This window comes from Sus scrofa, chromosome 1, assembly GCF_000003025.6.
Source record: "Sus scrofa isolate TJ Tabasco breed Duroc chromosome 1, Sscrofa11.1, whole genome shotgun sequence".
Lineage (NCBI taxonomy): Eukaryota > Metazoa > Chordata > Mammalia > Artiodactyla > Suidae > Sus > Sus scrofa.
Genome location: NC_010443.5, coordinates 138,902,483 through 138,928,286, shown reverse-complemented (window position 1 = coordinate 138,928,286; position 25,804 = coordinate 138,902,483). Strand labels below are relative to the sequence as shown.

Below are 25,804 nucleotides of genomic sequence, written 5' to 3'. Positions count from 1 at the left end.
GTGGCTGCAGCTCTGATTCGACTCCTAGTCTGGGAACTTCTATATGCCATGTTGTGGCCCTAAAAAGACAAAAGAAAAAGAAAAAAAGAAATTTAAAAAATCCGAGTAAGGTGTCCGGCCACTACACAGACTAAAGCATAAAAAGGTTCTCTCATAGGACATATGATTTCTGTGGTTCCATTTTGGGGTATATACACAAATGAATTGAATACAGGGTCTTCAGGAGATTTATTTATTTGGCCATGGCCTGCAGAAGTTCCTGGATCAGGGATCAAATCCATGCCACAGCAGTGACAACGCCAAATACTTAATCACTTGGCTACCAGGGAACTCCTCCAAGAGATATTTTTGCACCCATGTTAATGGCAGCATTTTTACTATAGCCAAGAGGAGGAAGCAACCCAAATGTCCGTTGAAGGATAAACAAAATAGGATATGATGCACATATATATGCACAACTGAATATTATTCAGCCTTAAAAAGGAAAGGAACTCTGATACCTGCTATAGCATAGACAAACTTTGAGGACATTATCAAGGACATCAAGGAAATAAGGTAGTCACAGGACAAGTTCTATGAGTCCACTCCTAAGAAATGCCTGGAGTAGTCAAATTCGTAGAGACGGAGAGTAGAAAGGTGGTTGCTGGGGAGAATGAGGAGTTAATGTTTAATGGGTGCAGAGGTTCACTATGAGAAGATGGAAAACTCAGAAGAGGGATGGTGGTGATGGTAGCATCATAATAGGGTACATTGAATGCTGCTGAACTGTATACTTAAAAACAGAGGAGTTCCCTGCTGGTCTAGTGATTAAGTGCTGTGGCTTGGGTTTGATCCCTGGCCCAGGAAATTCTGCATGTTGTGAGCATGGTCAAATTAAAAAAAAAAAAAACATGCTTAAGGTGGTAAGATTTATGTTTATGTATTTTACCACAATAAAAATAAAATGAAATTCACTTACTAATTTCATTCAGTTATAGTTTTTGAGTACCTAAAGTGCACTGGGGACTCTTTGAGGAACTGGGGATGGAGTAGGGACCGTGACAGGTCCCATCCTCATGAAGCTCAGGTGTTGGGACCAACAGGCAATACACAACACACAAATCAGTGAAATTTGTATGCAAATTATATAAAATGCTATGCAAAGACTGAGATGATAGCAAGTGGCTGGGGTGGCCAAGGCCACCTCTGTGATGAGTGACCCTCCACTTAGAAGGGAAGGTATTCTGCTGACATGAGGACGTAGCCAGTGGGGGTCAGTCTGGCATTTGGGAGGCACAGGAAGAGGTGGTTCCTGGTGGGTGATGGGGAGGGTGGGGTGCAGTGAGAGGTGCTCTGGGACCCCGGGAAGCTGCTGCAGGGTTCAGGCATGCATTGATTTGTTTTTTGAAAGATCCTTCTGCCAGGCTCCAAGGGAAATAGAGTCTCGCTGGGCTCTGGGTCCCCGCAAAGTGCTCCCCTGTACAGGTACGTGTGGAGGGAGGAACCTGTGCCACACCTGAGCCTTTCATCTGGCAGCAAGCCACAGAGGGTGCCCTGTGGTTGATTTTTCATGTATATAAGTTGATTTTCCTTTGGTTGGGAGTGGGGGTTGGTGACCCAGGAGCAGGAATATTTTAAAGAACAAATTGCAGATGGAAACAGGTGGTGCTGTCACTAGAAACCCTGGGTTTGGGCAGCCAAATTGGAAAATGGGGCAACTTGACAGAGCTTTGGTTGTTTTTAGCTTCCTTAACAACCACAGCGTGGAATGAAAACCTGAGACATTCCAGGCAAGTTCTGTTTGAAGGAAAAATGACATCAATTTGATTCTATTACCGTGTGAAACAGACAACCAGCTTCTCTCTGGTGACTAGAGACACTAGCAATGGGTTAGAGCTCACTGGTTCCCACCCGCAGTGGCCATGGGGGCCTTGTTGAATGCAGACGCCCAGGGTCCCCCAGGGTGTCTGGTTCAGTGGGTCTGTGGTGGCTCCAGAATACATTTCCAACACGTGGCCAGGCATCAGTGCTGCTTCAGGAATCCCGCTCAGCAGGACCCTGCTAGAGAACATGGCCTCCTCCCGGGTGGGGGTCTGATTGTGACATGTGACATGAACATGTCACCTGCAGTTCCTCTCTGTCCCAGGGGAGGCCATGAGTCGCACCAGGTAGGTGGTGCTCTGGTGAAAACCCTGCCTGTCCTTACCAGCAGCTCCTCCCCATGTGGCGCCCCCAGCCCCTGCTTCTCCTCCTGTCCCTGTCTGCCCCTCCCTGACCTTGTCCCCCAGTTGCCCAGCCAGGGGAGCCCTGCAGAGTGCTGCTGGCAGCGGGTCCACCCAGCTTGGCCCCCAGGCTGCCAAGGAAATGTGACAAATGCAGCCGGGGCCCTGAGCCCTTGCCAGGACACAGCCAGAGCTGGATGCCAGAGACAGAATTTCCAGACGACCGGTTATGCTGTTCCCCTCCCAACCAGGTGTCTCCCTAAACATCACATGGCGCCACCTTGGATGAATTTCCATGTGGAAAAAAGACTTTGTTATATGTCTTTGAGGCCTCAGCTTTGCTCACCTGAAGCTTCTTATCTTAAATTGATTAATGGAAAAATTTTACTTTGGTGAAATACAGCTGATAGACTTTGCCGTGTTGGTCATTTTTAAGTGTACAGTTCAGTACTGAGCATATTCACATTGTTGTGCAACCACACCTTAGAACTCCTTCATCTTGCAAGATGGAAATCTATCCCCATTAAACAACTTCCCATCTCACCCTCTGTCCCAGCTGCTGGAGCATAAACCTTTTCTCTCTATCCAGCTCACATCCATTTGTTCCAAGGAAGTACCTGAGCCTTTGGGGTCTCAGTGCACAGATTGTGCCAAACTGTCCTCAGCCAGCAAGGGGGAATGGGGGATTCTGACACAGGGGTGTGTGCCTATAATTTTGTTCTTCCTGAGACTTCCATTGTTCCACCCAGGCTCTGTTCTTTAGCTACTTTCAGGGGGGCCATGTCGGGACACCCTGAGATTGCTTTTCACCTTGTTCCTTTAAACCTACAATATGCTTTAACACATCTGTGGCTATTGCCACTTTTACAGGCCATGTTTAGGTTGTACCTCAAAACCATGCAACTTGAATCTTCTCCTCATAATTTCAAGTTTTCATTCTTCCTAGTTTAAAATTTTGGAAATTGAGGTTTTCCAGTTTGGGCCCAATCCTAAGGCTGAATATTTCTGGGAAGGTTTGAATTACAGCCATTGGGTGGTTCTCAAAATATCAAAACAAGGAAAAAATTATGTGCTTTTCCCTTCTTCACTCAGGTTTGGGGTTAGGTAGTGAAGACATGACTTTAGAATTGGCCTACAGATGGTCCAGCATTAAGGAAAAAAAAAAAAAAAAAAAAGACTGCTATTTTGTTCTTGGGGAAAGAAAATTTTTTGGGAAGGGACAGTGAGAACAGAAGAACTGAATGTGTTGTGTTTTTTCTTGTGGGAAAGAATATTACATTACACAAAGATTCTATTTTGCTTTAATAATAGTTTTCAAAGAGAAAATCCAAGCACTGACACAGCTCATTCCTTTGTCACACACAGATGCTCAAACACTGTGCGTGCCTGGCTTCTGCTGCTTGTGTGCCAGACACCGTGTCCAGCTTCACATGGCCTGAATTAACCGTGGCCACACTGTCGTCTGCGGCCAGTGCTTTATGTTGCTGCTCATGTGCTGGAGAGAAAATTTTAATGTCTGTGCTGGAAAAGTTCTCCCTCCAGAGTATGTCTATCAGGGAAAAAACAAAAAACAAGTAGCATGTTCAGAAGCAAGTGAAATAAGTCAGAGAAAAACAAATACTGCATGATCTCACTGATATGTGGAATCTTTAAAAACTGAACTCATAGAAGAGTTCCTGTTGTGACTTAGTGGTAACAAACCTGACTAGTATCCATGAGGATGCGGATTCGATCCCTGGCCTCGCTCAGCACCTTAAGGATCTGGCGTTGCCATGAGCTGTGGTGAAGGTCACAGATGCAGCTCAGATCTGGCATGGCTATGGCTGTGGCATAGGCTGGTTGCTGCAGCTCCAATTCAACTCCTAGTTTGGCATCTTCCATGTGCTGCAGGTATGGCCCTAAAAAGCAAAACAAACAAACAAGCAAAAAAACCTGAACTCATAGATTCAGAGAACAAATCAGTGATTACCAGGGGTAGGGGTATAGGTGAAGGTGGTCAAAAGGTATAGGCTTTTTGTTATAATGAGTCCTGGGGGTCTAAGTACAGCATGGCGACTGTAGTTAACAGTATAGTATTGGATATTTGAAAGTTGCTGAGAGAGGTAGATCCTAAAATTTCTTTCACAAGAAAAACAGTTGTAACTACATGAGGTGATAGATGCTAACTAAACTTGAGGTAATCCTTTTGAGGTACATATTATACATATGATATATATTATATATAATCATGTACACTTGAACCTAATACAATATTATACATCAATTATGTCTCAATAACACTGGAAAAAGGACATAATGAAGCAAAGTCTTTTCCTAATTTCAAATGAACCTATCTTCAAAACAGAAACAGACTCACAGACATAGAGAACAGACTTGTTGCAAGGAGGAGTGGGGAGGGTGTGGGATGGACTGGGAGTTCAGGGCTAATAGATGCGAACTATTACATTTCGAGTGGATAAGCAATGAGATCCTGCTGTATAGCCCAGGAAACTAAATCTAGTTTCTTGGGATAGACCATGATGGAAGAGAATATAAGAGAATGTATATGTATGTATGACTGAGTCACTTTGCTGTATAGCAAAATTGGCACAGCATTGTAAACCAACACTACTTTAAATTTTTTTTCTAAATAAAAGGAAAGGGGCTATTTAAAAGGTTCCCATCTCTTTGTATCTTACACTACCTATAACACCTGCTCAATGGTCCCTCCTGCATCCTGCTCCCTCCTTACTATGGAGAAGGAGGTCAGGAGGATCATAATGATCTAGGGACCTGTGAGTCCGATGTTTTTTTTTCCCATCTGCATCAGCTTTCATTCCTCCTCCTTTTCTGAGTTTTCCTGTCTCTTGCCCCCTTGAATCCTTTGATTTCTTGATGTTGAGATCATGATAATTAAGTTCCACCAACAAGAGGTCTTTTTCTGTTACTATCTGTCACTTTTACCTCACTGACACACTGTGGTTAGAATGAGGACTTCAGGCAATAAAGAAATGTAGGCTTTTCGCCCAGACGTGCCTGGGTTTGGTCTGGCATCATTGTTGACTGGCTGAGGGTCTTGAGTGGGTGGCTTTGTCTCATTGAGTGGAGATTGGTGGAGATAGTGACCTTGATGGGCTGTGATGAGGGTTAGAGGTAATACAGGCTGGCACTTGGCCACAGGCATGGACCTCCCCATCCTTTCATAAAGATCCCCTTCACCTTCCTGCAGGAAACCCCATGATCATCTTACATCCATTTCTTTTTTTTTTTGAATCACCCGTCCTATAAATGTTTTTCAACCAATGGATTTTCAGCTTATCTTTGCATGTATGCACAAGTATGTGTGATTCCAGAGTTTTCTGTCATTGTGTGAGTCTTTTGAGAAATTAATATTTATGGTAGGTTTTTGGTCTCAGAAGGCCTTTTTGTATATCTCACATACATGTATTTTATTGTCCAATAATGCTTTGTCTATGAACATTGAAATTTGAATTTCATATAATTACTCACCTTTAGATTATTTATTTATTTATTTATTTTGGTATTGGAAGAACACAGTTTTTTAAAAAACATTTTAAATTAATATATATTTTTTCTTTTTATGGCCACACCTGCAGCCCATGGAGGTTCCCAGGCTAAGGGTTAAATTGGAGCTGCGGCTGAGGCCTATGCCACAGCCACAGCAACACCGAATTCGAACTACATCTGTGACTCAACGCTGTGGCTTGTGGCAACCCCAGACCCTTAACCCACTGAGCGAGGCCAGGGATCAAACATGAATCCTCAGAGAGACAACATCAGGTTCTTAATGTGCTGAGCCACACCAGGAACTCCACATTAATATAATTGTTTTTGGTCTTTTTAGGGCCGCACCCAAGCGTATGGAATTTCCCCGGCTAGGGGTAGAAATGAAGCTGTAGCTGCCGGTCTATGCCACAGCCACAGCAACACGGGATCTGAGCTGAATTTGTGACCTGTACCACAGCTCCCATGGCAATGCCAGATACTTAACCCACTGAACAAGGCCAGGGATCGAACCTGCATCCTCATGGATGCTAGTTAGATTCGTTTCCACTGAGGCATGATGGGAACTCCCAAAGTAATATAATTTTTAGTGAACAGAATTTGTATTTCACTTTATTTATAAATAAATATTTATTTTGTGTTTTATATTTATAGAAAAATTGAACAGATAGTACAGAGAGTCCTTATACAGTTTCCCCTATTATTGACATCTTACATTAGGATGGTATGTTTGTTACAACAAATGGACCAATGTGGCTACTACATTATTATTAACTCAAGTCCGTAGTTTGTTCAGATGTCCTTAGTTTTTACCTAATATCTTTTCTTCATTCCAGGAGCCCATACAGGATACCACCGTGGTTATTTTTTTAAATTTTTGTATTTATACCTTTATTTCTTTTTTCCTTTCTTGATAGGTGTACAATATGTTTCAGCACGAAAGCCTTGGAATTAAAGTTAACATTCAAGTCACCAAGCTTGTCCTGCTACGACAGCGTCCTGTAAGTCTCCATTGGCACAGTTATGGAGAATGGTCTCTGGGCTTCCTAGATGCTGCTGAGTGCTGAGGAGGAGGCCAGGGGTTGTCTGTCCTACCCACCCTTCCTGGCTTTGCAGGTGGCAGCAGTGGGCCCTGGGCTAGGGACAGGGATGTCTAGTGAAAGGGGGACAAGTACCATGACTGGAGGCTTGATATGCATATCATCTGTGGAGAATCTCTGGGGTAGCCCTGAGCAGTGGGCCTGTGTGCTTCCCTCCATCACTCCACACATCTCACGTTTACAAAGGTGACAGTGAGGTCTTTGGAATTGTGGCTGTCCTTCAGGAGCTGTATCTGGGCTTTGGGCCAAATTTGGATGCACCGTAATATCATTTTCTGGTCTTCTGCTTGAGTGCATTTCCTTGTGATGGTTACCTGCAGAGTCAAGCAGTGATCATGAGAAAGAGGGACAAGTGCTTGGCTGGGTATGCTGTTCAACTTGCTAAAGAGAGGAAGGCTTTTCTTTAATAATATAATCTTCATTTGAGCTTATAAATAAGGCCCCTAATGGCCTCTCTAGGGGTCTGTGCATCTGCCTACCAGTGCAGGGGGTGGGTGACAGTGAACGATGCCCCCACAGCCACCTGTCTCTACCTTACCATCCACACTGTGCTCTGAGCATGGACTCTGGCATCGCTGGCTATTTGCTTCTATAACTGCCCCCTGATTTCTTTTAGGCCAAGTTGTCCATTGGGCACCATGGTGAGCGGTCCCTGGAGAGCTTCTGTCACTGGCAGAATGAGGAGTACGGAGGCGCACGCTACCTCGGCAACAATCAGGTTCCAGGAGGCAAGGATGATACACCCCCTGTGGATGCCGCTGTATTCGTGACCAGGTAAAGCTGGGCTCAGCCTGGGGCTGCAGACGTTAGAGGGAAGACCTTGCCCGTTGGAGAGGACAGAGGGCAGTCTGCTGGGAATTTGGGCGTGGAAATCAGACCTTGGGGGAAGCATTGGTTTCTCAGTAGTACAATGGGGATAAGTGACAGTCCCACCGCCGAGGTGGAAGGATTAATTGAGCTTGGGAAGCTCTTCTCACAGTGCCTGACCCAGAGAAGGGATGCAAGTGTTAGCTGTTATTTATTATTATTGATATTTTTGTTGTTAGTATTAAAATACTGAAATCCTAGTTCCCCAGATTCTTAAAACTTCCAAGAAAATTCATCTACTACTTCTTCCCAACACCAAACCTAATGCTTACTGGAAAGAGTTTGCCTGTGTTTGAGGCTGCTTGCAAATTTGGAGGGGGAGGGCACCCTGAGTTTCCAGTGGGAGGAAGTCCATGCAGATACATGTGTGCTGTGCACAGCCTCAGGCATACTCAGCACCACAGCAGTGGCAGAGAGGCCCATGGAATTCATGTGGAAGCTCCTTTTGAAGCAAGGAGCAGAGTTTCTTTATAGGCTGCAGAGCTGGACTCCCTTCTTGACGGAGAAAGGGAGCTGGGGGCCCCATCAGTGGATGGTAGAAACCAGAGGCAGCCTTTCATACAGACAGCGGCAATGTTGCTTTAGTTTCCTAGAGCGGTAGTAACAAATTCCCGCCAAATGGGTGGCTTAAAACCCCAGAAGTTTATTTTTGTCACAGTTTTGGAGACCAAGAGGCTGAAATCAGGGTGTGGGCAGGGCTATTGCTCTCTGGGAAGGCTCAGGGTGGGAGGACCTTCCTCCTTCCCTCAACTTCCAGTGGTTGTTGGCGGTCCTTGTCATCCCTTGTCTTATAGATGAAGCACTCCATGTCTCCTCCATCATCCTCCTCTTCTTCCTTTTTTTTTTTTTTTTTTTTGGCTGCCCCACAGCATATGGAGTTCCCCAGCCAGGGATTAGATCTGAGCTGAAGTTGTAACCTACCCCACAGCTGTGGCAGCACTGGATCCTTTAATCCACTGTGCTGGGCTGGGGATCAAACCTGCATCCTGACACTGCAGAGACTCCACCGAGATCCCATTGCATCGCAGCAGGAACTCCCACACTTCGCTCTTCTTCCCTCATCTTGTAAGAATACCAGTCATGGGATGGGGGCCCAGCTTCATCTGTTGTGACCTCATCTTAACTTGACTGCATCTGCAATGATTCTCTTTCTAAATAAGATCCCATTTACAGGGACCGGGGTTAGGACTTGAACATACCTTTCTTAGTTGGGAGGGGCGGGGAATGACACAATTCAACCCAGAGTAGGTATAGATATGGTTATTTTGGGTTTTTTTTCCCTATGCCTCAAACCTATCTTAGAAAAACCTATTTTCCTTTGTTATTGCTATAATAATGTAAGTAAAAATGAGTCATACTCAAGTCCCCTTTTAGAAAATATGTTGCAGTGTTTCTTAATAATTTAATCCATTGGCTTAAAATAGAAAAATTTTATTCGCCTTGCTATGAATATATCAACTTTGAATTTTAAGATTTTTTTTTTAATTGAAGGAAGTCACTTCCAAAATTGCATGCTTGCTTTTTCTCTGAGTTGAGAGAGAAAGCTGAAAAATGGAGCAGTTTACCATGTCTTCAGCTTAAAGACAGCCTGCCCCTCTCCTTGTTAAATCTGGTGTAAAACTTTGGTTTTAGTCCATAAAGTCTTTTGCGTTGCAGCTCTTGGTTCATATACAAGCCCCGGTCAGGCCTGTTAACATCCCTAAGATACCTGGGGGTGTTCTATGACACCAGCCTCAGGTAGCAGGTACCAGGAAATGTAGTTCCCTAGCCTTCTCCTCTGAAAAACCCAACGGCATGCATGTAGCTACCACCAGACAGAATAGGTGTCTAATGACTCTTGTAGATGATTCATCCATTGCCAGTCCTAAAGGGTTAAAATATGATCTGTAGCTCACTGATCCCTTATGACAACACTTGGTGCTTCTACAGGATGTGATTAAAGGTATAATGGGGCATGTTAGAAGTCTGTTTTTTTTTTTTTTTTAACTGAACGTATTTTATTACATTTATTGTTGTACAACAATCATCACAACCCAGTTTTACAGGATTTCCATCTCAAACCCCTAGCCCATCCCTCTCATCTCTTCAACCTGTCACCTTTGGAAACCATAAGATTTTCAAAGTCTGTGAGTCAGTATCTATTCTGCTAAGAAGTTCATTGTATCCTTTTTTTAAGATTCCACATATAAGTGATGGCATATGATATTGGTGTCTCACTGACTAATTTCACTTACCATGATAATTTCTAGGTCCATCCATATTGCTGCGAATGCCATTATTTTGTTCCTTTTTATGGCTGAGTAATATTCTACTGTGTTTATGTACCGCATCATCTTCTTCTTCTTCTTCTTCTTTTTTTTTTTTTTGGTCTTTTTGTATTTTAGGGCTGCACCCACAGCATATGGAGCTTCCCAGGCTAGGGATCTAATTGGAGCTGTAGCCGCTGGGCCTACATCACAGCCACACCAACGCCAGATCCGAGCCACATCTGTGACCTATGCCATAGCTCACAGCAATGCTAGATCCTTAACCCACTTAGCAAGGCCAGGGATCAAACCTGCGTCCTCATGGATACTAGTCAGATTTTATCCACTGAGCCACAATGGGAACTCCCTGTAGCACATCTTCTTTATCCACTCCTCTGTCAATGGATATTTAGGTTGCTTCCCATGTCCTGGCTATTGTACATAGTGCTACAATGAACTTTGGAGTACATCTTTTTGAGTCATGGTTTTCTCCCGATAGATGCCCAGGAGTGAAAATCTGGATCAAATGGTAATTCTATTTTTAGTTTTTTAAGGAATCTCCACACTGTTTTTCCCTAGTGGTTGCATCAATTTATATTTCCACCAACAGTGTAGGAGGGTTCTCTTTTCTCCACACACTTTTCAGCATTGTTTGTAGACATTTTGATGATGGCCATTCTGGCTGGTGTAAGGTGGTACCTCATAGTAGTTTTTATTTGCATTTCTCTAATAATTAGTGATGCTGAACATCTTTTCATGTGTTTTTTGGACATCTGTATGTCTTCTTTGGGGAATTGTCTGTTTAGATCTTCTGCCCATTTTTTGATGGGGTTGTTTGTTTTTTTGGTATTGAGCAGTAGGAAGTGTTTATATATTTTGGAAATTAATCCCTTGTTATTCACTTCATTTGCAAATATTTTTTCCCAATCTGTAGGTTGCCTTTTTGTTTTGTTTAGGGTTTCCTTTGCTGTGCAAAAACTTTTAAGTTTAATTAGATCCCATTTCTTTGTTTATTTTTGTTTTTGTCATTTTAAACTTTTAAATTTAATTAGGTCCCATTTGTTGATTTTTGTTTATTACATTGTTTTTATCTACTCTAGGAGGTGGATCTGAGAAGATATTGCTGTGGTTTATGTCAGAGAGTATGTGGCCTATGTTTTCCTCTAAGAGTTTTATGGTATCTGGTCTTATATTTAGGTCTTTAATCCATTTTGAGTTTATTTTCCTGTATGGTATTAGGAAGTGTCCTGATTTCATTCTTTTACATGCAGCTGTCCAGTTTTCCCAGCACCACTTATCGAAGGGACTATCTTTTTCTCCCTTGTATAATCTTGCCTCCTTTGTATAGATTGGTTCACTGTAGGTGCATGGGTGTAATTCTGGGCTTTCTATCCTGTTCCACTGATCTGTATTTCTGTCTTTGTGCCAGTACCATACTGTTATGATGACAGTATCTTTGTAGTATAGTCTGAAGTTGGAAACCTGATTTCCTCTGCTGCATTTTTCTTTCTCAGGATGGTGTTGGCTATTCTGGGTCTTTTATGCTTACAAACAAACTTTAAAATACTTTGTTCTAGTTCTGTGAAAAATGTCCTTGGTAATTTAATCAGGGATGCATTGACTCTGTATGTTTCTTGGCCAATATAGTCATTTCGATAATATTGATTCTTCCAATCCAAGAGCATGGTATGTTCCCTCTGTGTCATCTTTAGTTTCTTTCATCAGCATCTTATAGTTTAGAGAGTACAGATCTTTTGTATCTTTAGGTAGGTTTACTCCTAGGTATTTTATTCTTTTGGATGGAATGGTAAATGGGATTGTTTCCCTAATTTCTCTTTCTGATCTTTTGTTGTTAGTATATAGAAATGCAGTCAATTTCTGTGTATTAATTTTGTATCCTGCAACTTTGCCAAATTCATGGATGAACTCTAACAGTTTTCTGGTAGCATCTTTAGGATTCTCTAGGTATAGTATCATGTCATCTGCAAACAGTGATAGTTTTACTTCTTCCTTTCCAATTTGGATTCCTTTCATTTCTTTTTTTTCTCTGACTGCCCTGGCTAGGACTTCCAAAACTATGTTGAATAGTAGTGGCGAGAACAGACATCCTTGTCTTGTTCCTGATCTCATTGGGAATTCTTTCACCTTTTCACCATTGAGAATGATGTTCGCTGTGGGTTTGTCATATAAGTCCTCTATTATGTTGAGGTAGGTTCCCTCTATGCCCACTTTCTGAAGGGTTTTTTATCAGAAATGGGTGTTGGATTTTGTCAAAGGCTTTTTCTGCGCCTATTGAGAGGATCATATGGTTTTTATTCTTCAGTTTGTTAATGTGGTGTATCACACTGATTGATTTGCAGTTATTTAAGAACCCTTACATCCCTGGGATAAATCCCACTTCATCAAGGTAGTAAATATTGGATTCAGTTTGCTAATATTTTGTTGAGGATTTTTGCTTCTATGTTCATCAGTGATATTGGCCTTAAATTTTCCTTTTTTTGTGGTATCTTTGTCTGGTTTTGGTATCAGGGTGATGGTAGCCTCATAGAATGAGTTTGGGGTGTTCCTTCCTCTGAAATTTTTTGGAATAACTTCAGAAGGATAGGTGTTAGCTCTTCTCTAAATGTTTGATAGAATTCGCCTATGAAGCCATCTGGTCCTGGACTTTTGTTTGTTGGAAGTTTTTTTTTTGTTTTTTTTGTCTTTTTGTTGTTGTTGTTGTTGCTATTTCTTGGGCCGCTCCCGCGGCATATGGAGGTTCCCAGGCTAGGGGTTGAATCGGAGCTGTAGCCACCGGCCTACGCCAGAGCCACAGCAATGTGGGATCCGAGCTGCGTCTGCAACCTACACCACAGCTCACGGCAACGCCGGATCGTTAACCCACTGAGCAAGGGCAGGGACCGAACCCGCAACCTCATGGTTCCTAGTCGGATTCGTTAACCACTGCGCCACGACGGGAACTCCTGTTGGAAGTTTTTTAATCACAGTTTCAATTTCAGTTCTTGTGACTGGTCCATTCATCTTTTCTATTTCATCTTGGGTTAGTCTTGGAAGATTGTACTTTTCTAAGCATTTGTCCATTTCTTCTAGGTTTTCCGTTTTATTGGCATATAGTTGCATATAGTAGTCTCTCATGATCCTTTGTATTTCTGTGATGTCCGTTGTTACTTCTCCTTTTTCATTTCTAATTTTATTGATTTGAGTCCTCTCTCTTTTTTTGCTTGCTAAGTCTGCCTAAGGGTTTATCAATTTTGTTGATCTTTCCAAAGAACCAGCTTTTTGTTTCACTGATCTTTTCTATGGTTTTTTTCATTTCTACTTCATTGGTTTCTGCTCTGATCTTTATGATTTCTTTCCTTCTACTAACTTTAGGTCTTGTCTGTTCTTCTCTCTCGAGCTGCTTTAGATGTAAAGTTAGCTTGTTTATTTTGGCTTTTTCTTGTTTCCTGAGGTGGGCTTGTACTGCTAGAAACTTTCCTCTTAGAATGGCTTTTGCTGCATCCCATAGGTTTTGGAGTGTTATATCTTCATTGTCATTTGCTTCTAGGTATTTTTTAATTTCCTCTTTGATTTCTTCTGTGATCCATTCATTTTTTTTTATTCAGTCTTGGTTTAGTCTTGGAAGATTGAACTTTTCTAAGAATTTTTCTGTTTCTTCTAGGTTGTCCATTTTATTGGCATAGAGTTGCTGGCAGAAGTCTTATGATCTTTTGTATTTCTGTGATGTTGTAACATCTCCCTTTTTCATTTATAATTTTATTGATTTGAGTCCTCTCTCGTTTTTTTTTTTGATGAGTTTGGTTAAGGGTTTATCAATTTTGTTGGTCTTTTCAAAGAACTACCTTTTAGATTTATTGATCTTTTATACAGTTTTCTTCATTTTTATTTCATTTATTTCTACTCTGATCTTTATGATTTCTTTCCTTCTGCTAACTTTGGGTTTTCTCCTGCTTTCTCTAATTGCTTTAGGTATAAAGTTAGGTTTTTTTATTTAACTTTTTCTTGTTTCCTGAGTAGGCTTGTATTGCTCTAAACCTCCCACATAGAACTGCTTTTACTGCATCCCATAGGTTTTGGATTGTTGTGTCTTTGTTGTCATTTGCTTCTGAGTATCTTTTATTATTTTTTAAAATTTATTTTACCTAAAAATACCTAATTTTATTTTATTTAAAATTTTTTTTATTATTATTATTTTCCCACTGTACAGCAAGGGGGTCAGGTCATCCTTAGATGTATACATTGCAGTTACAGTTTTTTCCCCCACCCTTTCTTCTGTTGCGACATGAGTATCTAGACATAGTTCTCAATGCTGTTCAGCAGGATCTCCTTATAAATCTATTCTAGGTTGTGTCTGATAAGCCCAAGCTCCCGATCCCTCCCACTCCCTCAATTATTTCCCCAATACAATTTTTTTTTTTTTTGTCTTTTCTGGGGCCGCACCCACGGCATATGGAGGTTCCCAGGCTAGGGGTCTAATCGGAGCCCTAGCTGCCAGCCTGCACCACAACCACAGCAACGAGGGATCTGAGCCGAGTTTGCGACCTATACTAGAGCTCACAGCATTGCCAGATCTTTAACCTACTGAGCAAGGCCAGGGATTGAACCCACAACCTCATACTTCCTAGTCAGATTCATTAATCACTAAGCCACGACAGGAACTCCAACCCAATACAATTTTTTTTTTCCTGCTGTACAGCATGGTGACCCAGTTACACATACATGTACATATTCTATTTTCTCACATTATAATACTCCATCTTAAGTGATTAGAGATAGTTCCCAGTGCTACACAGCAGGATCTCATTGCTAATCCATTCCAAAGGCAATAGTTTGCATCCATTAATCCCAAGCTCCCAATCCACCCAACTCCTTCCCCCTTCCCCTTGGCAACCACAAATCTATTCTCCATGTCCATGATTTACTTTTCTGTGGAAAGTTTCATTTGTGCTCTATATTAGATTTCAGATATAAATGATATCATATGGTATTTGTCTTTCTCTTTCTGACTTACTTCACTCAGGATGAGAGTCTCTAGTTCCATTCATGTTGCTGCAAATGGCATTATGTCGTTCTCTTTTATGGCTGAGTAGTATTCCATTGGGTATATATACCACATCTTCCTAATCCAATCATCCGTTGATGGGCATTTGGGTTGTTTCCATGTCTTTGCTATTGTGAATAGAGCTGCAATGAACATGTGGGTGCATGTGTCTTTTTTAAGGAAAGTTTTGTATGGATATATGCCTAAGAGTACAATTGCTGGGTCATATGGTAGTTCTATGTATAGATTTCTAACGTACCTCCATACCGTTCTCCATAGTGGTTGTACCAGCTTACATTCCCACCAGCAGTGCAGGAGGGTTCCCTTTTCTCTACACACCCTCCAGCATTTATTATTTGTGGACTTATTAATGATGGTCATTCTGACTGGTGTGAGGTGGTATCTTGTGGTAGTTTTGATTTTTTATTCCTCTAATATTCAGTCATGTTGAGCATTTTTTCATGCGCTTGTTGGCCATCTGTACATCTTCCTTGGAGAAATGTCTATTCAGGTCTTTTGTCCATTTTTCCATTGGGTTGTTGGCTTTTTTGCTGTTGAGTTGTATAAGTTGCTTGTATATTCTAGAGATTAAGCCCTTGTCAGTTGCATCATTTGAAACTATTTTCTCCCATTCAGTAAGTTGTCTTTTTGTTTTCTTTTTGGTTTCCTTTGCTATGCAAATTTTGTCCGTTTGATTAGGTCCCACTGGTTTATTTTTGCTTTCATTTCTTTTGGGAGACTGGCCTGAGAAAACATTTGTACGGTTGATGTCAGAGAATGTTTTGCCTATGTTCTCTTCCAGGAGTTTGATGGTGTCTTGTCTTATATTTAAGTCTTTCAGCCATTTTGTGATTGTTTTTGTGCATGGTATGAGGGTTTGTTCTAGTTTCATTGATTTGCATGTAGCTGTCCAGGTTTCCCAGCAATTCTTACTGAAAAGACTACCATTTTCCCATTTTATGTTCTTGCCTCCTTTGTCAAAGATTAATTGACCATAGGTGTCTGGGTTTATTTCTGGGTTCTCTATTCTGTTCCATTGGTCTGTATGTCTGTTTTGGTACCAGCACCACACTGTCTTGTGACTGTGGCTTTGTAATATTGCCTCAAGTCTGGGAGAGTTATGCCTCCTGCTTGGTTTTTTTGTTTCTCATGATTGCTTTGGCAATTCTAGGTCTTTTATGGTTCCATATAAATGTTTGGATTGTTTGTTCTAGTTCTGTGAAAAATGTCCTGGGTAATTGGATAGGGATTGCATTGAATCTGTAGATCGCTTTGGGTAGTGTGGCCATTTTTACAGTATTAATTTTTCCAACCCAGGAGCATGGAATGTCTTTCCAATTCCTTACATCTTCTTTAATTTCCTTGATTAATGTTTTATAGTTCTCAGCATATAAGTCCTTTACCTCCTTGGTCAGGTGTATTCCCAGGTATTTGATTATTGGGGGTACAATTTTAAAAGGTATTGGATTTTTGTATTCCTTTTCCAATATTTCATTGTTAGTATACAGAAACGTGAGTGATTTCTGAATGTTAATCTTATATCCTGCTACTTTGCTGAATTTGTTGATCAGTTCAAGTAGTTTTGGGGTTGAGTCCTTAGGGTTTTCTATATATAGTATCATGTCATGTGCATACAGTGACCGTTTTACCTCTTCTCTTCCTATTTGGATGCCTTTTATTTCTTTTGTTTGTCTGATTGCTGTGGCTGAGACTTCCAATACTATGTTGAATAACAGCGGTGAGAGTGGGCATCCCTGTCTTGTTCCAGATTTGAGTGGGAAGGCTTTCAGCTTTTCTCCATTGAGTATTATATTTGCTGTGGGTTTGTCACAAATGGCTTTAATTATGTTAAGGAATGTTTCCTCTATACCCACTTTGGTAAGAGTTTTTATCAGGAAGGGATACTGGACGTTGTCAACTGCTCTTTTTTTCTGCATCCATTGAGATGATCATGTTGTTTTTGACTTTCCTTTTGTTAATGTGATGTATGATGTTGATTGATTTGTGTATGTTCAACCATCCTCGTGAACCTGGGATGAATCCCTCCTGGTCGTGCTGTATGATCTTTTTGATATGTTGCTGGATTCAGTTAGCTAAAATTTTGTTGAGAATTTATTCATCAAGGATATTGGCCAATAGTTTTCTTTTTTGGTGGTATCTTTGTCTGATTTTGGAATTAGGGTGATGGTGGCATCATATAATGTCTTCGGGAGTTTTGCTTCTTCTTCATTCTTTTGAAAGAATTTACGTAGAGTGGGTATAAGTTCCTCTGAATGTTTGGTAGCTTTTGCCTGTGAAGCCATTTGGTCCTGGACTTTCATTTGTAGGGAGTGTTTTTATGACATATTCAATTTCATTTCTAGTGATCGGTCTGTTCAGTTCATCTGTTTCTTCTTGATTTGGTTTTGGCAGGCTGTAAGTCTCTAGAAAGTTGTCCATTTCTTCTAGTTTGTCAAATTTGTTGGCATATAATTGTTTATAGTATTCACATATGGTTTTTTTTGTATTTCTGTAGTATCTGTTGTGATTTCTCCTTTTTCATTTCTTGTTTTGTTTTTTGGGGTTTTTTCTCTCCTCTTCTTGGTGAGTCTATCCAGAGGTTTGTCAATTTTGTTTACCTTTTCAAGGAACCAGCTCTTGCTTTGATTGATTTTGTCCGTTGTTTTTTGAATCTCTATTTTATTGATTTCCTCTTAGATTTTTATGATTTCCTTCCTTCTGCTGACTTTAGGTTTTGTTTGTCCTTATAAATCATTTAGGTGGTGGGTGAAGTTGTCAATTTGAGATTTTTCTTCTTTTTTGAGGAAGGCCTGTATTGCTATGAACTTTCCTTTGAGCACTGCTTTTGTGGCGTCCCATAGATTTTGAGTGGTTTTGTCTTCATTATCATTTGTCTTGAGGTATTTTTAATTTCCTTCTTGATTTCCTCATTGACCATTGTTTTTTTTTTGTGGCATGTTGTTTAGTCTCCATGTAGGAGGTTTTTTCTGATTTCCTTCCCTGTGGTTGATTTCTAATTTCATGCCATTGTGGTCAGAGAAGATACTCGAAGTAATTTCTATATTCTTAAATTTGTTGTTTAGGTTTGTGCCCCAATATGTAATCAGTTCTTGAGAATGTTCCATGTGCACTTGAGAAGAATGTGTAGTCTGAATTTTTTTGGATGTAATGTCCTGAAAATATCGATTAAGTCTATCTTTTCTATTGTGTCCTTTAGGATCTCTGTTGCTTTATTGATTTTCTATCTAGAGGATCTGTCCATTGATGTGAGTCGAGTGTTAAGTCTCCTACTATGATTGCATTCCCATCAATTTCTCCTTTTATGTCTGTTAGTATTTGTCATAGGTATCTGAGTGCTCCTATATTAGGGGCATATATATTGATGATTGTAATATCCTCTTCTTGAATGGATCCTTTAACCATCAAATAGTGTCATTCTTTGTCTTTCTTTATGGCCTTCATTTTAAAGTCTATTTTGTCTGATACGAGTATTGCAACTCCTGCTTTCCTGTCTGGTCCATTGGCATGAAATATCTTTTCCCATCCCCATGTTCAATCTATATGTATCCTTTGCCCTAAGGTGAGTTTCTTATAGGCAGCAGATTGAAGGTTTTTGCTTTTTTATCCAATTAGCCACTCTGTGTCTTTTGATTGGAGCATTCAGTCCAGTGACATTTAAAGTGATTATTGATAGATATTTATTTATTCCCATTTTAAGCCTTGTTTTCCAGTAGACTCTATGTTTCTCTTTTCTTCTTCTTTTTTTGGTTGGATGGTTTCCATTTATTTTATACTTGAGTATTTTTCTTTTCAGTTTTTGTGAATGTAATGTTTGGCTCTGATTTGTGTTTGCCCTGTTTTTTAAGTATGTTAAAACCTTCCTATATATGCTTAGCATGAAAATCATATAGGCTCAAACACATCACTAAGATAAAAAATATAATCTATTTTTTCTTACTTCCCTTACCCACATTGCATGGTTTTGATTTTTTTTTTTAACATCCTCATGTTTGAATATGTATGCTGGCTTATTTAAGTGACTGCTTTCCAATTGTGGTTTCCTCCATCCTAGTTCTTCCTTTTCTTTTTTCTTTTATTTAGAGAAGCCCTTTCAGTATTTCTTTTAGAATGGGTTTCATCTTGCCATACTCTTTCAGTTTTTGTTTGTTGGAAAAATTCGTTATTTCCCCTTCTATTTTAAATGATATTCTTGCTGGATAGAGTATTCCCGGTTGCAGATTTTTTCCTTTCAGCACTTTAAATATATCTTGCCACTCCTTCTGACCTGTAGTGTTTCTGTAGAGAAATCAGCTGATAGCCTTGTTGGGGTTCTCTTATAATTAATATTTTGCCTTTCTCTTGCTGCCTTTAGAATCCTCTCTTTATCTTTAACTTTTGCCATTTTTATTATAATATTTCTTGGTGTGCGCCTGTTTGGGTTCAGCTTCTTTGGGGCCCTCTGTGTTTCTTGTATCTTGATATCAGTATCCCTTAGATTTGGAAAGTTTTCAGCCATAATTTCTTCAAATATATTTTCAATCCCCTTTTCTTTTTCTTCTCCTTCTGGAATTCCTATTGTGCGTAGCTTGGCCCATTTTATGTTATCCCATAGGTATCTTATATTGCTTTCATGTTTTTTCGCTTGGTTTTGTGTCTGCTGTCCTGTTTGGGTGATTTCCATTATTCTATCTTCCATGTCACTAATACGTTCCTCTGCATTATTCGTTCCGGTCCTTATTGCCTTTAGCTCAGTTTGTATCTCTGCAAATGCAAATGAACTTCCTAGTTTATCTTGGCTCCTCCTTATATTTTCTAGCTCCTTTCTGAGGGAATCTGCATTACTGTTCATATCTTCTCTTAATTCCTTCAGGATTTTCACTATCTCCCTTTTAAACTCAAAGTCTATCAGACTGCATAGGTCTGTTCCATTGTTGATTGATTTAGGTGAATTCTCCCATTGCTTTAACTGGGAATGGTTTCTGAGCTTCTTCATCATGCTTGTGTTTTTCTTTTTCTGAAAATTTGGGGAAGTGAAACCATGGTTTGGCACAGTCCAGCGTGGTCTGGCAGAGCCGGCTCTGTGAGGGTGAGGCGTGGGCACTGGGCGTGTGTGGAAGTGCTGGCGGATGGATCAACACATGCTGGGCGCAGGCGCCGGGAGTGCTAGAGGGAGCCGGTAGGGCCAGATCTGCAAGGGCTGTGCACGTGATCCGGAAGCACTTGCAGGTGCCAGCAAGGCTGGATCTGCGTGGGCTAGGCCGGATGCATCTGTGTAGGCTGGGCACGGGTGCTGGGAGTGCACAGGGTTGCCTGTAGGGCCGGATCTGCGTGAGTGTGGCTGGATCTACACAGGCTGGGCAAGGGCGATGGGTGTGTGCAAGGGTGCAGGCAGGGCCAGATCCACGTGTGTGGAGGGCAGGCCCCTGGAAGGAGCACTCAGTTCTCTGTGATCCCGTGGGCAAGCCTGCACACTGGGGCCCAAGGAGTTTACTATGGAGGCCTGCCCCTCCTCCTCTCCCCTTCCCAACAGTGACGACTTGCCTCTCCTGTGGGTCCGGACCGTCTCCCAGGTTCTCTCTGCTGTGGCTTTCCACTCCCCAGCCCTTAGCATACCACTCACCCAGTCAGCAGTGCACCAACAAGAGGATTTATTTTTGTTGGTCTTTTTTTCCCCTTCTTCTCTTGTTCTCTTCTGTTGTGTTTTGATGACTATCTTTAGTGTTGTATTTCCATTGCTGAATCTTATTTGTGTGTGTATCTATTGTAGATTTTTGGTTTGCAGTTATCCTGAAGTGTACATACAGGCGTCTATATATATGCCAGATTGTTTTAAACTGTTGGTCTCTTAATTGCTAGATCATCTCCAGTGTCCTGCATTTGTACCCTCCTCTTCTCACAATTTCTGATTTTGGTAGCACATTTGTGTGTGGATGATTTCTTACCTTTAGTTATACATATGCCTTTACTGGTGAGCCTTGTCATTTGTAATATTTTTGTTTCTAGTTGTGGCCTTTTCTTTTCTACCTAGAAAAGTTCCTTTCATATTTGTCGTAAGGCTCACTTAGTGGTGCTGAATTCTTTTAGCTTTTGTTTGTCTATAGAGCTTTTGATTTCTCCTTCAAATCTGAATGAGAGCCTTGCTGGTTAGTGTAATCTTGGTTGGAGGTTTTTTCCTTTCATCACTTTAAGTATATCATGCTACCCCCGTCTAGCCTGCAGAGTTTCTGCTGAAAAAGTTGCTGATATCCTTATTGAGGCCCTTGTATGTTATTTGTTTCTTTTCCCTCACTGCTTTCAGTATTTTCTCTTTGTCTTTGATTTTGGTCAGTTTGACTCATATGTGTTTCAGGATATTCCTCCTTGGGTATTTTTTAAACGGTACTCCTTGTGTTTCCAAGATTTGTGTGAATGATTTCTTTCCCTAAGAAGGGAAGATTTTAGCTATTATCTCTTCAAATATTTTCCCTGTTCCTTTCTCTCTCTCTTCTCCTTCTGATACCCCTATAATACAGATGTTGGTATGTTTAACATTGTCCCAGAGTTCTCTTAGACTGTCTTCATTTCTTTCGATCTTTTTTCTTTTTTCTATTCCATATCACTGATTTCCACTAGTCTGTCCTCCACCTCAATTATTCATTCTTCTGCCTCCTGTATTTTGCTCTTGGTTGCGTCTAGTGAGTTTTTTATTTCAGTTATTGTATTTTCCATCTCTGCTTGCTTAATCCTTAAATCTTCTGTTTCTTTGCCAAGTGTTTCTGGTAACTTATCAATCTTTGCCTCCAGTTTACTTCCTAGATCTTGAATCATCTTTACTATCATCTGTCTAAAGATGTCTTCTTTTTCATGGAGGTTGGTGATCTCCGGATCACTTAGCTGTTTTTCTGTTTTTTTCTTTTTTTTTTTTTTCTGCTCCATTATCTGAGTCATATTTCTTTGCCTTTTCATTTTGTATAGATTTTTGGTGTGGTCTCCTTTTTGCAGACAAGAGTTATAGCCTCTCTTGCTTCTGATGTCTGCTCCCCTTGCGGATGACATTGGTACAGAGGCCAAGTGTAGGCTTCCTGATGGGAAGGGCTAGTGCCTGCCCACTGTTAGCTGGAGCTGATTCTTATCTCTCTGGTGGGTGGGGTTTTGTCTCTGGGTGAGATTAGAGCAGTTGTGTGCCTGGGGATCTTTATGCAGCCTGTTTGCTGATGGGTGGGGCTATTTTCCTGCTCAGATTATTGTTTGGCCTGGGGCCTCTCAGCACTGATGGGTGTGGCCAGATTTTTCCAAAATGGCCACGTTGATGAATATTCCTGAGAACTTTGCCTCCAGTGTCCTTACCCCACCATGTGCCACAGTCACCCCCGTTTTCCCAGGAGATCCTCCAAGAACTGCAGTCAGGTCTGACCCTGATTCCTGTGGAGTCTCTGCTTTTCCCTGGGACCCAGTGCACATGAAACCCTGTGTGTGCCTTTCAAGAATGGAGTCTCCATTTCCCCCAGTTCCATGGAGCTCCTGTACACAAGCCCCACTGGCCCTCAATGCCAGATGCTCTGGTGCCTCCTTCTCCCAATGCCAAATCCCCAGGTGTGGGAACCTGATGTGGGGGTCAGAACTCTCACTCCCATAGGTGAGTCTCTGTGATAGTTACTTTCCAGCCCGTGGGACACCCACCCAGTGGGAATGGAGTTGCTTATATCGTGTAATCACCCCTCCTACCATCTTGATGTGGGCCTCCTGCAGTAGAATATCTTGTCTTCTCTCTCCTGCAGTAGGATATCTTTTTTTGATAGTTTGTAGTCATTTGGTTGAAGGTAGTTCAGCAGTTGGTTGTAATTTTGTTGCTTTTATGGGAGAAGTTGAGGTCCAGTCCTTTTACTCTGCCATCTTAATCCCATCTCTGAGAAGACTGTTCAGTAATTGTGATGGCCTGCATATGGCTGGTACACTATCAGGCAGCAAAGACAAGGGATGAGCATGACCTTGTACTTGATTTATTTATGTATGTATTTCTTTTTCTGGCTCCCCCAGCATATGGAGTTCCTGGGCCAGGGATCAGATCCAAGCCACAGTTGCAACCTATGCTGCAGTTGCCATAGTGCTGGATCTTAAAACCCAGTGTGATGGGCCAGGGATTGAACCTATATCCTGCCACTACAGAGATGCCACCGATACCATTGCCCCACAATGGGAACTCCATCTTATACTTGCTTTAGATCTGGATTTTCCCACCCAAGTGAGTGCTGGGAGCCCCCAGGTACCACCTCTCCCAGCAGCTCTGGCCCTTGCATTCACTGGCCAGAGGCTGTCTTGGCTCAAGGCATTTTGAAATGGCTTTTGGAAGCTGCAGGGCTTTCTGTAAAACAAGGATTACAGTGTCGGGCTTATAAGTACCACCCTTTGAGAGTGGATTTCACTTGGGGAGCAGACAGGAATCTCGGGAACTATATCTATATGTGACTATAAATTAGTGATTGTGACTGATTTTCCAAATGGTAATTAATGATGCACTAAAGGCCTTTCCTAGAGAGGAGCTCTGAATAACATCATCTTTGGAATGTGCGGATAAATGTTAAAGGTTATTACTTTGAAAGGGGTTTGCATAAATATCATATGAAATATAAAAATTCTGGTGTTTTGTTAAAAATAATAGCCTGGAGTTCCTGTCACAGTACTGCAGAAATGAATCCGACTAGGAACCATGAGGTTGTGGGTTCGATCTCGGTCTCGCTCAGTGGGTCAAGGATTACGGTGTTGGCCTAAGCTGTGGTGTAGGTTGCAGACAAGGCTTGGATCTGGCGTTGCTGTGGCCCTGGCATAGGCTGGTGGCAACAGCTCCAATTAGACCCCTGGCCCGGGATCCTCCATATGCCATGGGTGTGGCCCTAAAAGGCAAAAGACCAAAATAAAAAAAAAATAGCCTGGAGTTCCCATCGTGGCGCAGTGGTTAACGAATACGACTAGGAACCGTGAGGTTGTGGGTTCGGTCCCTGCCCTTGCTCAGTGGGTTAACGATCCGGCGTTGCCGTGAGATGTGGTGTAGGTTGCAGACATGGCTCAGATCCCGCATTGCTGTGGCTCTGGCATAGGCCGGTGGCTACAGCTCTGATTAGACCCCTAGCCTGGGAACCTCTATATGCCGCGGGAGCAACCCAAAGAAATAGCAAAAAAGAAAAAAAAAAAATAGCCTATGGGAATCTTCCCTATATTGCTTATTCATTTTTCTGCTATTTTCTTTCTTGTCTGTGTGGAGAAAATGCTTACAAGTGGTCTTGGTTTGAGGACACATATCCCTTTTTCCCCCTAAGAAAGAGCAGATGTTCCCAGAATTAGTGTTGACAAAACTTCTGGATTAACCCTTTTACAAAACACCGTTGGAGACATAAATGCACTTCCCAGCCTGAAAATGCTACCTGCTAGGCTTTTTTTTTTTCTTTCTTTCTCTTTTTCCTGTCTCCTAACAGTTTATTTACCATATTGAAATATTTTGCGTACAAATGTTCTCTTTTACATCTCACACCCATTAGGATTCCTAGTGTTTTTAAAAAAAAAAAAAAAAAAAAAAGAACATAGAAAGTGTCAGCAGGGATGTGGAAACATTGGAACCCTTGTGCCCTGTTGGTAGAAATGTAAAACGATGCAGCCACTGTGGAAAACAGTTTGGCAGTTCCTCAAAAATTAGAAATAGGACTATTATATATGATCCAGCAATTCTACTTCTGGGTTTAGACCCCAAAGCATTGGAAGCAGGGTTTTGAAGAGATACTCACATACCTGGGGCTCAGCACCAGGCCTAGCCTTGCCTTTGGCCCTGCATCTCATATAGAAAGCAAGGAAACTGGGATTTTCCCCAAACTCAGGTCTGTGCTCCTGGGAGACACCTGGGGCAACACATGTCTCCAGCCAGAGCTCAACACCAGAGCACCTCCAGTGGTCCCTCAACCTTCCCTTCCCATGTCATGCCACCCAGGCATAGGGACAGTCTTACCTTTGACCTTCACCCTTGCTCACTTAAGAGCTCAGTGTGTACCTGTGGCCTTAGGTTTGTCTTGGTTTCCAATCACTGGGGAGTGACAAGGTCACTGATGAGCTTATAGTACAGTTGAAATGGAAGCCAGAAATATATGCCAGTTGTTCAGTGAAGGAGCCAGTGTTTATTAAGCCCCAACTTTATTCCAGGTAGTGGGTTATGCACAGGATGGGCTAAATGACTTGTGGGGCCTAGTGCAGAATGAAAACGTAGGACCCCATGTTAAAAAATTATTAAGGAGTTCCCGTGGTGGCTCAGGGGTTAATGAATCCGACTAGGAACCATGAGGTTGCGGGTTCGATCCCTGGCCTTGCTCAGTGGGTTAACGATCCAGTGTTGCCGTGAGCTGTGGTGTAGGTCCCAGACATGGCTCAGATCCTGCGTTGCTGTGGCTCTGGTGTAGGCTGGCAGATGTAGCTCCAATTAGACCGCTAGCCTGGGAACTTCCATATGCTGCAGGCGCGGCCCTAGAAAAGATTAAAAAAAAAAAAATTAGTAAGAATTTCTGTACTCTGAAAACTATAAGATGCTATTGAAAGAGATCAAAGATGACCAAAACAGATGGAAAAATATACTCTATTCTTGGGTTGGAAGAATCAATATTGTCACAGTGACCACACTACCCAAGGGAATCTGCAGTTTTAGTGCAATGCCTATCAAATTACCAATGGCATTTTTCACAGAACTAGAACCAAAATTTTTAAAATTTTTTATGGAAATTCAAAAGATCCTTAACAGCCAAAGTAATCCTGAGAAAGAAATATGGAGCTGGAGGAATCAAGCTCCCTGACTTCAGTCTATACAACAAAGCTACAATCATCAAAACAGTA

The 25,804-nt window shown here is 41.5% G+C and overlaps 1 protein-coding gene across 4 annotated transcripts in view; it reads left to right on the top strand.

The window, feature by feature from the left end:
- The window catches only part of ADAMTS17 (ADAM metallopeptidase with thrombospondin type 1 motif 17), a 395,981-nt gene that overhangs the window by 87,395 nt on the left and 282,782 nt on the right, over window positions 1-25,804 (top strand). For all 4 annotated transcript variants that reach the window (XM_013993230.2, XM_021098449.1, XM_005659785.3 and 1 more), the window contains exons 5-6: window positions 6,623-6,706; window positions 7,422-7,579. In XM_013993230.2, the coding sequence (XP_013848684.2) occupies window positions 6,623-6,706; window positions 7,422-7,579 (242 nt within the window). The remainder of the gene's footprint in view (window positions 1-6,622; window positions 6,707-7,421; window positions 7,580-25,804) is intronic.